Source organism: Drosophila serrata, unplaced genomic scaffold (assembly GCF_035046125.1).
Source record: "Drosophila serrata isolate PLE 108 unplaced genomic scaffold, ASM3504612v1 contig_276, whole genome shotgun sequence".
NCBI lineage: Eukaryota > Metazoa > Arthropoda > Insecta > Diptera > Drosophilidae > Drosophila > Drosophila serrata.
The window spans coordinates 8,257,319-8,270,207 of NW_028257174.1; the positions used below are offsets into that span (position 1 = coordinate 8,257,319).

The window sequence follows — 12,889 nt, forward strand, 5'->3', positions numbered from 1 at the left end:
TAATTATAACAAAACTAGTTGAAAATTTATAGAAAGCAAAGGCTTTTCTGTGTTCCATTTAAGTCGATTCAAATTAGTTAAATTTATACTAATATTTAAATACCAATTATATTTAACATCAATTGAGATTATTAACTGATAAAAAGTAAGAAAGTCAAGCCTGGATTTTCATTGAAAATACATGTAAAACTTTCCCTGACAATAAAAAAAATAATATAAACTAAAATTGAATGAGAATGAAACCGAAAAACAGATTAAATTCCCACTCTAAGCCTGAAATTCCCCGTAAAAACGTAGGGCGTGGCATGCTAATTAATGTGTACAGTTGACCACAACCCGCATAATTAATTGTCTAACAAATACTTAATTCACAAATACACAAAAACAGCGCTTTTGTTGCATACTCATAATATATTCTGTCATTTAAATAAATTTTTTTAACTCGTACCAAAGCAATATAAACTTAGCGCCCCAAAAGTTCATTTTAATATGAATGTAAGCTGAGATTAAAAATTACCCAGCATTAAGTGCATTAAATTACACTGGAAATAGAAAAGTGAGAGTAGGACACCGATAGAATTTACTGTCAACATATAAGCACAAAAATTAAAGTCCTCAGGTGAAGCGCTAAACAAAAAACAAAATCAAACAATAGTTTCCTTTTTGACCTGCTACGGGGAGGTGGGAAAACCCCTGGGAAATTGTCAGCAAACGCGGGGCATCAGGAAAATGTAGCCAAAACAACAAGGACAGCGCCAAAAAGCCGAACTAAGCGCAGGTAAATTTAATTATGGCAACAGCGAAAGGAGACAAGGACTCACTCTGGGTGCAAAGGGGTGGGGTGGGGCAAGGGGTTATGTTAGTACTACAAAAAAGTTGCTCTAAAAAAACCCCATCATGTAATCGCATTGTTTTACCTTGTAGCAATTTAAATCTAATAGACTTTGTGGGTTTTCTGTTTTTTTATTTTATACTCTGGGAAAAGGTTTTATAATTTTATTCAAAAGTTTGAAATGCAATAAAAGGGGAGATATATGCGACAGTACAAAGTATAAAAAAAAATTAAAATAAAAAAGTTGTGATATATACTTTGATTAATACATCAGTGTGCATACATTTTCAAAATTTTATAAAATGTAAAGGTAAGCCAGCGAGCCAATGTAAGCATTATTTTTTTATTTTCGATTTATTTTTTCAAGTAAAAAGTTTGTAATAAATATTACAATCTTTATTGGTATCCCCAGGTTATAACTCTGCCGACTTCAAACTGAGGCTGAGAAGGAGCTTGTGCAGTTTTTTGGTGAAGTCAGTCAAGTTTTCCGAATCAAAAAACATCAGCTTAATGATCAGGATGTTACTGAGGGAAAGGAAAGCAAGTCTTTCGATATAATCGTAAAGAATGCCTACAGTTTGAAGGTTCCAGGCTACAAGTACACCTGAAATGGTCTCCAAACACTTTAATTCCACTAATTATGTTGTAATTTTTCATATATATAGATTACAAAAATATATGCAATGTATAAAATGTATTTGACTTGTAATTATCAATATAATTTTGTATAAATAGTTTCCATCTTTAAATCCATTGCTTTGACCCAGCAAATCCTTAGGATTCCCTTCAATTAAGGTTCGTTTTGCTGCCAAAAATGGTAAAAGCTAAGTGCAAGTGCATTGCAAAATGCAACTGCAGATGCCATTAGGTAGCCATTAGGCTGCCACAACACACAACACTTGTGGGGGGGGGGCATATTTCTAGCAGCAAACGACACACACAAAATTGCACCCTAATGAACCCTACCACTTTTATGTATATTACCAAATATCTGCATCTTATTTTTGCTATTTCACAGGACGCTGCTGATAATGTTAATGACTTGGTGGCAAGAAAAAAAAAATATTTAAATGCCACGACTCACTAGGGACCCACTGATGACACATTGTCTGGCGAATAGAGAAGAAAATAAAAAAATATATATAGAGAAGGTAGAACCAGGGGGAGCTGGGGAATATAAATCTCTGCTTCGCAGGCTCCCAGCAGGGGACTCCCCGAAATCGGGAACAGGACGAGCCAGGCTGCGGTCTGCCAGCTAACTTATGGCCAGGCTGCACAGTCTTAACATGATAATAACCCGCCAGTGACCCGACCGCCCACCGGCAATAACCCTAATTCGTGTTCACTTTCGGGGTATATATGACTTTTTATAGGTTTTTATTTGCTCAAAAATAAAAGAAGACAGCAAAGAATAGTTTTTAATAGAGAATTTTGTAGTTATCTGTTATCTTATTTAGAAAGCTACCCCTTAAATCTTAGTGGTTAGTTATTTCTTTAAGGGATAATGCTTTAGTTAAGCCCCATAATTTTGACAGATTAGTGTCATCAGTGGGGAGGACCTTGGGGATGAAAATACAGAATAGAAACAAGTCGAACCCCTGAGCAATGCTAGTTCCCTTTATTTTTTTTATTTTTCTTTTTTTATGTAACTAAAGAAGTGGAAAGATGGGGGGGAAATGCAGAGGCAACTGTGGCAAACATTCCAACAGCCAAGCCGGCGGCATTTTTCATTTTCTTTGCCGCAGTTTTTTTCGGTAGCAGCACAATGATATACGATATGGGGCCAGCGACTGGTTCTAGTTCCTTCTTCCTTTAGTTCACCTAGTAACCCATCCACCCCCCTTGCAGATTTTCCCCCACCCTGCTTTCCCTTTGCAGATTTTCCCCCATCCTGCTGATTTAACCAGCACTTTCACTTCGCCACGCTAGCTCGACCCAGTTGAGTCGCAAATTAATGTCAATATTGATATTGGCCATATAATTTGGCCAGCTAAGCGCTAACGAGTTAGCAGGTGCCACGTTCAGGGACGTTTTCCTACAATCCTTAACACCCTAAAGGCCAACAAAATAAGCTCGGACATTCTACAAAAGAAAAAGGATTATTTTTAGTTGAGATTATACATGTTTTTTGTGGGAGAAATGCGGATTAAAATACTTAAATCTTTGCTTGTACATTTTTTAAATTAGGAAACTAATTCTTTTTAATAAAAATTATTAAAAAACTATATATTTCAAGTTGTCTGCTATCTTGGCCATGTTCATTCAATGGGCTTTTGGGCCGTGTTTAGTTTTTGCCGGCCATCTATGTGGTTTCTGCGGTTTCCGCCCAACATCCGTTTACACACATATTTTCCCCTGTACTGAGTTGGCCGCTGATTTGGTAATACATATTTCATGCCTGAATATGAATGAACATAACATACTGTGTGTGCGTGTGTGTGTGTGTGTATGTTTTTGGCCGCCAACGATGCCGCTGTTAGCCGGGCATTTTGGGGCTTTTAATTAAATTAAAACGTCTGCCTCCTGCGCTTGGTCGCTTGAGAGGATTTGCTGAGATTTTCACCGCTTTTCCGTGTGCTTTTGGGGCCGATTTATAGTCTAATTTGTGTGGCGGCATTTTAATGGAGAGCTCCAGGAAAACCAGAAAAAACAATTACCCAGGGAAAGAGGGGCTTATCGGTGTGCTAAGCCCCGTATAAGCCGTGTTTGCCATTTAAGCCATGTCTGCCTGAGGTTCTCTTACTCATGCTATTAAATATTTTTAATAAATAATAAGCTAAAAACTAAATATTATTAATTTGACATTATCAAAAAATGTAAAAGGAATCATTGCTTAAAATCTGCCCCTCCCTGAATGATTACTTTTGTGGTCTAACATCAAAAATTATTTATACTTCAAGCCGTATAAATATATACTTCTAAACATACAAGAATACTATTTAATTTAATATATTTAATAATATATATATTACTTCAAGCCGTATAAATATATACTTCTAAACATACAAGAAATACTATTTAATTTAATATATTTCCATTAAAAATTAATCTAAAACCATAAAGTAGGATCGAAAATCATGCTTCTTCTATAATCTAAAGTAAGATCGAAAATAATGCTCCTTTGTTTCCGATTAAAATATATTTAGTTTCCTACAAACAAAAATATTAAATACCATAATTTTCCATTATAAATCAAGCTAAAACTTTAAAGTATGATCGAAAATCTTGCTAAGAGAATAATAAAATTATCATAAATTTCCATCACAAACCAAACTAGAACCATAAAGCAGGATCAAAAGCATTGCTCCTTCTAGCCGAATGAAATGATATTTTAATTCCTTCAAGCTATAATATTAAATCCCATAAATTTCCAACACAAAACAAGCTAGAACTCTAAAGTAATTCTATATATTTTAGCTCATTTGCATTTGCATTTTCCCGAAGTAAAGGGCATTTTGGGATACCTTTACCAATTACTGCAAATGCAGTTACCAAAATCCAATTTCTAGTTTTGACTTTAAGTTGGGCTCGAATTAATTTCTCCTCTGTGTTTTGGGCCCAGAATGCCCCCATCAACTGTCCTGCGGTCTTCACTCAATTTGTGTAATTTGCCAGACAACGACGAGAACGACAACAAAACTATTTTAAGCCTTGGCTTTTCCGAGTCCTTCGAGGGGGCAAAAACTTGGCTGCAAGATGACAGATTTTTGCGGCAATGTCAAGCGGCGTTTAGGGCTGATAATGTCCCCAACTTTTCACCTGCCAGTAGTACGGGTTGGAACATCTTGGCCAGAAAACAGAAGCCCGGGTATATGCAAAGGAAAGCCAAGCGTGGCAGCGTGGAAATGTGGAAATGGCATAGTTTAGCTTTGGCTTTAGCCCCGGCTTTTGTTGCAACAGATACTTGCGGCGGAAACTTCCACTCCCACGACCTCAGCCAAACTATGCCAAAGAAGTGAGCAGGGAAAATGGCTACACTAGTTTGAGGCCCGAAACGGAATTACCATGATTTTCCCCAAGATTTTCTACTATGCGTAAATAATCGTTAAAGCCCGGAAAACAAAAAAAAAAAAAAAAAAAAAACTGAATGAAACCCCATTTGAAAACCATGGAAAATTAAAATAAACCCAAGTTACAAGTTCATCAATTTCAAACAGGGACTTTCTCCTAATTGAATTGGTTCAATTATATATTTTTAAATATAATTTATATTGCAAAACTCATTAGTTAACCTTGGTTCGAATTTCCCATATAAATAATTATGTACATTCCCATCATAACCACATGCCTGGCTTTCTTTTTCATGGTGAGCCTGAGAGTTTACTAAGATATTTTTGGCAAATATTTTACCGCGGGGCCCTGCTCATCATCATCATCATTATTATGGGGAGTTGTAAAGTTTTTGCCTGGCCAGAAACAAGGCTTGAACACAACTGAGCCAAGTTTGCGGCGCATATGAAGCTGTCTGAAAATTGCCCAAAAGCGTCAGACAGTGCTGCCAACATTTAAAAGTAAAATGTAGCTAAAATATGGTTGAAACATGGATTAAGTATAATATAATACATATCGATAGCAAATGATCTTTAAATACAAATAAGCTTTTAATTTTAAACAACTGTTAGCTTTATATAGATGAATAAATATATTACTATATATTTTTTTAATAAAAGAAGGTTTTTCCAATTTAATTTGCTTTCTACAGTAAGAAGATATTTAAAACTTTACAAAACCAAACCATAACTCCTTAAAAAGGCAGTGAATATATTATAATTTTAAGCAGGCTCTGAGAATAACTTCAGGCAGGCAGGTAGGTAGGGTAAGCACCCATCCCAGTCCAGTCTAATTTCTCCATTAGCTCAGATTAGTTAGTAAAACCAAATTCAATTCGATAAGTAGCAAAATTTTACAAACAGAAAACAACCTAATTTAGGGAATCGTTAAAAGTCACCTGCAAGATGTCCCTCGAAGGTGATGCAGCAGCAGCGGTAAACACTACACAATCTGTACCTTCAGGCAATCCTTCACGCAATGTAAAGCTCCTTGGATACTGCCTACTGACCGACAGGCAGCTGGAGCATTACTACAAGCTCCATCTCATCTCGGACGAGGAGCTGGCCACCGCTGGCGTGGATCGTTCCTCCCTGATCGATGACTATCGTCGCATGCACGAGATATCGCAAAAGCGTCCTGCTTCCGAGGACATTGCCAAGCAGGTCAAGGAGCTGCAGCTCCAACTGGGAATACGTCCACACAAGCCGTACAAGTTCCAGTTGCTCAATCAGCTGGTGAGGCTGATGGATAGCCAGCCTGACCCGAAGGTTATATTCCCGGAAACCCCATTTGATTTTAATGCCACCTACTGGGAGAGCGAGGCAATTTGTCGTCTGACGCCTGAGGAACGCGATCGCCGCCGATTCGATGCCTTGTATGATTATTTGGACAACGAATTTGTTTGTGGCGATCGCAACAAGGCCTTCGAGGTGGTTGTGAACGGCCTTATCCGTTTGACAAAGCTACGCCTGAAGGCCAAAAAGGGATCAGTGTTCGGTGGCAATATATCGCCACGCAGCTTCGATCTGATTCCTCCACAGCGACGAAGTTGGCTCAACTTACTTATTCCAACTAGGCACAAGGATCAATGAAGATCTCGGACTCGGACATAAACAGAAAAATCGTATTCGATCGTTATTTTGTCACTTTTTAAATCGAATTTTGATGTACCAATCACTAAACTTTCTAAATTATTATAATGAATAAATGTAATCATTTATAGTAATACGATTATTTAATTAGAAACAAAAAACCAAAAAGGAGCAGCCTCTAACTTTTTTCAATTTATCTTTTTTATTCTAACCATTTAATTTAAAACATTTTATTACAAATTTCATTTCTGAGCAGTTCATCTTCTATATTTTCTTTCTACTTTCGTTTCATTTTAAGCAACTTCTTTTTTTATAGGTAATTAAATATGTCTCAAATATGGGACACAATATTTCTTAAATTAAAGGTGAATTTTCGTATATTTAGAAAGATTTTCCATAAAGTAAATGCCTTTAAGGCTATTTAATCATTAAAAACAAAGACAATTTGTTTCTAAATGTAAGGGTAGTTTTACTTGAATTATAACCAACATTTAGTTAACTTTAAGATAAGTACTTATGTACAGTATTGACTAGTTACTTTTGGAATTGCACACACACACACACATCACATATGAAAGAGTTGGCCGGTAGCTACCAGCCGTCACTTCGTTTCGGGGATGTTAGAACCAGTTGGGAATCATATGTGCACACGCGCGATATTTAGATTCAGAAGCTTGTAACTCTGTCGAAAGTAATTTCCGACCCTATAACCCATATATATTCTTGATCAGCATCAAAAGCAGAATCGATCTGGCTACCCCAGACAGAACATTTTTTTTTAAATTTTTTCAACATTTTTTTAAGGGGTTACATCGTTAAAGTAAACAAAAAAAATTGATAAAAATTTGAATTTTTTTTAAATATTGAATTGAGTATGCAGATTTGTTGACCTTCAAAAAACTAACCCAAATATGCTTTCCGAAATAAAATTAAAGCCTTTTTGATTTAGTTATGAACTTTTTAAATTTTTACTTGTCAATATAAATGTTTCATATAAGAAAATCGATTTTAAGAATCTGACAGAGGTTTTTATAATTTTAACCAGTGAAGGAGTCATATCCGCCCCTATAAAACATATATGTTACATATATTCTTGATCAGCATCAACAAATCTAGCCATCTCCGGCCGGGAGTTTTTGTTTTTAATTATTTCTAATTTTTTTAAGGGGTTACTTAGTTAAAATTAAAAAAAAAAATTAATAAAAATTTTAATTTTGTAATATTTTAAGCAGAGTATACAGATTTATTAACCTGACAAAAAGTAACATAGGACAGCTTTCCGAAATGAAATTGCTGCCTTTTTGTAGTCATTGATAATATATGTATAAACAATTTTGTCTCGAAAATCTCCAATTGAAAATCTCTATTTCTGAGGCAAGAAGGATCAGTATCAGAAGATATAGGAGAACTGGTAGCTAAAGCTGAGGAGCAAAGCCGAAGCTGAGGCCAATTACTGCCTACATGAGACCGAAAAATGCTCACATTCGCCGCAGGCTGGCAGGCAGCAACTCGGTAGTCCTGGGAGTCCTTCTTGTCCCGGAGATGGCGAACGTGTGGCGGCCATAATCCCGCCGAAATAGACAAGAAAATCTGCCAAAAACTCCCACTCTCTCTCTGCCCAGAAAATACACAGGCAGAGGCATATATGTACATATATTTAAGAGTGTGTGTTTCATATAGACACACACATCTTTTACCCCTCCTCCTTTCACCTTGTTTGTCCCTATTTGCAGATGCATTATGTGGGATTTGGCCTTTGCATTCGAATAAAATATCAAGTTGCCGAAGCTGAAACTGAAGCTCGACTTTTGCAATTTCAATTTTCGCCATAAAAACAACAACATTTTACCACACAGAACAAGAACACCCCAAAAAGTAAGAAAGAAAAAAATGGAAATAAATCCCAGATTGAGAAGTGTGTGCAGGAGCAAGTTTCGATTCGTCCTTGTGTGTGCGCCTTGCATACGGGATGGATTCCATTGCAAAACTTTCAGGTCAACCCCGGAATCTAATTACATTTCGAAAATCAATTGCAAAATGTTATGACACAAAGTCCAGAAACTTTTCTGATTATCTTGGCCCAGTTTTGTGTGTTCTATTCCAACACACAAAAAGGTGAAATGCAATATTAATACTTGGCTAATACTTGCTACCCGAAAAGTTATTAATATTTTGCCAAATATTATTTCTTGTTCGCAATATGTTTGCACTGAGCCCACAAATCGTTGCCACTCGGTTGACTCCTTGAATCATAGCATCGAATGGCGGAATAAATCCCAGTAGTTATACTATATATATAAATCTAGTGGATATATACGTTTATGTGAAGAGATTTCAATGTAGGTTGAATTGCCGCACATATTTTATATATGAAAAAAAAAACGGAGGGCCACTTGGAAATTGGGAATGCATGCATTATATCTTTGCCAAGGAGTCCTTGAAGTTTAAAGGGTATATAGGTTTTTCTTTAAGCTGGTTCTAAGTAAGGAAATATTGTTAAAAGATATATAAATGTGTTTCCTAAGAAGGAAATAAATAGGAGACAAATTTATCTATATATATAAATAAATACATAAATGAATGAAGAAATAAATACATACACAAATAAATAAATTAATACATAAATTAATGAATACATAAATAAATAAATAAATACATTAATAAATAAATAAACAAATTAATAAATAATAACTAATTTCTATAAGTTCTACTATGTTTTATACATTTTCTTAAGAGTACAATAACCATGTAAGTGCCTTAGATCTTTTTTGGAACTTGTCTCTTTTGTATTTTTCGGTTTATTTTTTTTAGTCGTCGAGATTTATGTGACTCACTTTACCCACTTTCACCCGGCGGCCATCCCATCCCATCCAGCTGCATCTGCTCCAGTCGCTGTCTCCATCTCCATCTCCAACCTCTTGTAACCCGAGTTTTCCCAGTTTCAACTCCGGTTTCATCTCGGTTTTCATCTCTGGCTTTGGACTGCTGCTACTTCTTCCCTTGGCTTTGGCTTTGGCTTTGGCCTGGCTCCTTCACTGGCTGCTCCTCCACTGCCACTTCTGGCCTCCAACAAAATGTCATATGAATATTTTCGCGCTGCACAGTCGTTGAGCTTTTACTACACACTTACACCAGCCATAAAAAAGCCCAAGAATGCACTTATAATTTAAGGTAATTAAGCTTTTAAATCTAGCATTAATTTATTAAGAAAACTAAACATTTAAAGCTAAATAAATTTAAATAAAAAAGCAACAAGGAATTGAGTGAAATTGTAGAAAATAGTACAAGTAATATTTGATTTTTTAACGCTTTTCTATTAATTTCCATACAAAAACCAATTCTTTCAAGCTTTCTTTTACACTCCAACCACAAGATTTCTTTCTGTGCATCTCTACTATGGCATATCTAACAATTTCCATCTCTATCTCAAATTGTTTGTGTGTTCCATGCCGCCGCCCGTGTTTTGCACAATTTTTGTGCATTTTGGAGAAGAAGCTAACACAATTTGTGTGTGCCTGATCTTATGATAGCCCCTGTCTACGTTTCCATCTACGTTAGTCAGCCATATGTGTCCTTAGACAACCAACCTTACCACCCTCCCCTCTGCAGGATCCCTTTCCCAAGCCCAGGCAGCTGCCACTAACTACAAGCTGACTGTCGCTATAATTTTCCAAAAGGATTTACAATGCTAAAATTACTTCCTAAGCCATCCGACCATGTCGTCGTCGTCGTTTCGTATGAGGAGCTCCAGCTGGAAAAACGAGAGGAGAAGTCGGAAAATGGCAAAACTCGCGAGGCTTTTCGTCTTTTTCTCTAGTTCTCAACTAAGCGCAAATCCGCGCTGAAACCGCTCACAGTTTTGTCCCAACGATGGCAGCGTGAGTCACGTTTATATAATTATATTTTATATTAATTATTAATTGCCAAATATAAGTAGATTTTAAATAAACATAGTTGATGTTTATACAACAAATTAATAGGTAAATAATTAGGAATTAAAACTTGGAATTTAGAAGACTCTAAAAGAATATACAAAATTACTTTAAACCCTTTCAAAGCATTGCTAAATAATTTCAAAATTAGCATCCCATATTTCCCTAAAATTTTTCCTTAACAACTTTCTTGATTTATCAGTATATATATAGAAATATATCTTTTTTGACACGCTTTGCCCACTAATTTTGCTATTGGTTTGGAAACATGTTTGTTTTTTTTTATGGTTCCAAACATGCCAATGTCCTGGATCCCGCTTCCTTGACTTTGGCATCTCCTTCTGCTTTTGCTGAGCCCTTATTTTTTGCTCGTTTTCAGTTCGTTTTTCGCTTCTTTGAGCTCTTTTTTTTTGTTTTTTTTTGGGCCATGTTGTCATCCTTAGGCTTTTGGCGTTGTTCAACTTTCGCCCAGGACGCCCACATGGAATGGCAATGGTCCCTATTACAGGACCCACAACTCCATTTCTGGGGCAAAAGCGAAGGATTGTGCTCTCTAAGTCATTCTGTCGTTGCCTTTTTGAACTTTAATATACTGCAACACAGTCTCAGTGTGTTTGTCTCCTCTTTTGGTCCGTAGTTTTTATCACTTTTATGGATAACGTATGGGAGTCTTTATTAAAAATTGAAGATAAGGTTTGGAAATGGTAAATATATGTTTTCCAGGAAATGTATAACTCAAATGAGGATGATTATTAATGAACGAGAAGGAGAAAATGTGAAGGAAATTTCCAACTAGAATGGGAAGAAGATCGAGAACTAAATGGAGAAGAAAAACCAGGACGAGAACGAGAATATGAACGAGATTAAGGACGAGATCGAGAACGAGAACGAGAACGAAAAGGAGAAGGAAAGCCCCGAAGACAAACAGGAACGAGAAGCAAAGTCCCATCAAGGACGAGAACATGAAACGAGTAATGAGAAACAAGAACAACGGAAAAGGACGAGAACGAGAACGAAAACGATAACGAACAGGGGACGGAAAGCCCCATCAACAGAGAACATGAATGAGAACGAAGGAAAGCCCCATCGTCCTTGTCAGTTCTAATAGTAATTCCATTTATAATTTACTGTCGCCGATTTATAAATGAGCCTAAGCCTTCAACGTTCTATTGCAGCCAGGACCCTTGGCTTTGCTACAGTCATGGTTCCTGCTCCTGCTCCTGCTCCTTCTCATCCTCATCCTCGTCCTTGTCCTCACTCTCTCTTTTCTCAGCGTGGCATGCCCCAAGACCGAAAGCGAAGCTGGCAAGTGCTTAACATAATTTTAGGCGCATTTGTGGCATTAACATGAAGGCATTTGCATATGAGAGCAAGCTCCAGTCGGTGTATGCACCGTAAACAAAATTAAATGTAAAAAAATCATATGAGTTTCGTATGTTTTAATTTAGCCCTTTAAAAATCTTTAAAAATGCATCTCTTGCTAGCTTAGGTCGTAAATAATTACAAATTTATATATATATAAATCGAAATTTGATCAGCACATTCTTCATCTTCATTTTCCGATTGTAAATCTATATATATATTTATTTCCCTCAGTGCATTCCTGCCGCCAGTCGCATTAGAGGCCACAGGTGTGGCCTGCAAAGGAAGCTTTTAAGCTGACCCAAAGTCTGGCAGCAGCACGTATATATATACCCTCCCATATATATATAGATATATATATATATGAGACTAATCTGGACACATGCCGCACACACCTATTAGAATTTCATAAAGTGCTGCAGAGAGCAGCAGCCGCAAAGCCATGCTTAAAATCTCGGATTAATGAAATGCCATCAAGTTTTTAAAACCGTAGCAGACTGAAAAATCGTGGTTCTTAAAATATAAGGAACCAGACCAGGCCAATTTTCCACACATATATCTGTATATAGCGACGACCGGACCCGGGGTAGGAATAGAATGCGGGAAATCTTACGAGTTACGAAATCGTATCGTCTCCTGAACCACAAAGTTGAGCAGCGTTAGGGAAATGCCATGAAAAACGATTTGTCCCAGTATCTAATTAATATAAAATACATTATATTTCGAAAAAAAAAAAAAAAATATATATATATATATATATATCTCCCCTTACCTTACGCATTTTAAAGATTTTTTTCGGCGTTTAGTTTAGGCTTAGAAATTTTGGTAATAACCTAGATGGTTATTATTATGTGGAAACTGGCACTGGGACTGAATTTTATTCAAAAGCCTGCCCAAATTTCCAGGAAATAAATAAATACCAAAAAAAAAAAAAAACAAACTTTAGAAAGGAGAAGTTTGTCTACCTTTTTAGTTTTCAATTGAATTATAGGTTTGAATCGGGACTCGAACATAAGCTTAAACTATTCGCTGGCTTAAAATAGATATTTATAGACATTTTATATCACAATTTTTTCGATATTTTCATGCTTAAAAAACTCATAACTTAGCAAAAAAAAAAT

The 12,889-nt window shown here is 36.2% G+C and overlaps 1 protein-coding gene and 1 long non-coding RNA gene across 2 annotated transcripts; one reads left to right on the plus strand and one right to left on the minus strand.

The window, feature by feature from the left end:
• Positions 1-5,631: 5,631 nt before the first annotated feature.
• Positions 5,632-6,608, plus strand: LOC147643317 (uncharacterized). Its single transcript, XM_086836140.1, has one exon. The coding sequence runs from the start codon at positions 5,788-5,790 to the stop codon at positions 6,472-6,474; it is 687 nt and encodes a 228-aa protein (XP_086692266.1). The 5' UTR covers positions 5,632-5,787; the 3' UTR covers positions 6,475-6,608.
• Positions 6,609-11,826: 5,218 nt separating this feature from the next.
• On the minus strand, positions 11,827-12,668 carry LOC110182016 (uncharacterized). The gene is made up of 2 exons (XR_002319537.2): positions 12,541-12,668; positions 11,827-12,464 (listed from the first exon to the last, which is right to left on the minus strand). It is a non-coding gene; the product is annotated as an uncharacterized LOC110182016 (long non-coding RNA).
• Between the last annotated feature and the right edge of the window lie 221 nt (positions 12,669-12,889).

Coding starts and splice junctions, on each gene's coding strand:
- LOC147643317 (XM_086836140.1), top strand. CDS start 5,788: ATGTCCCTCGAAGGTGATGCAGCAGCAGCGGTAAACACTACACAATCT.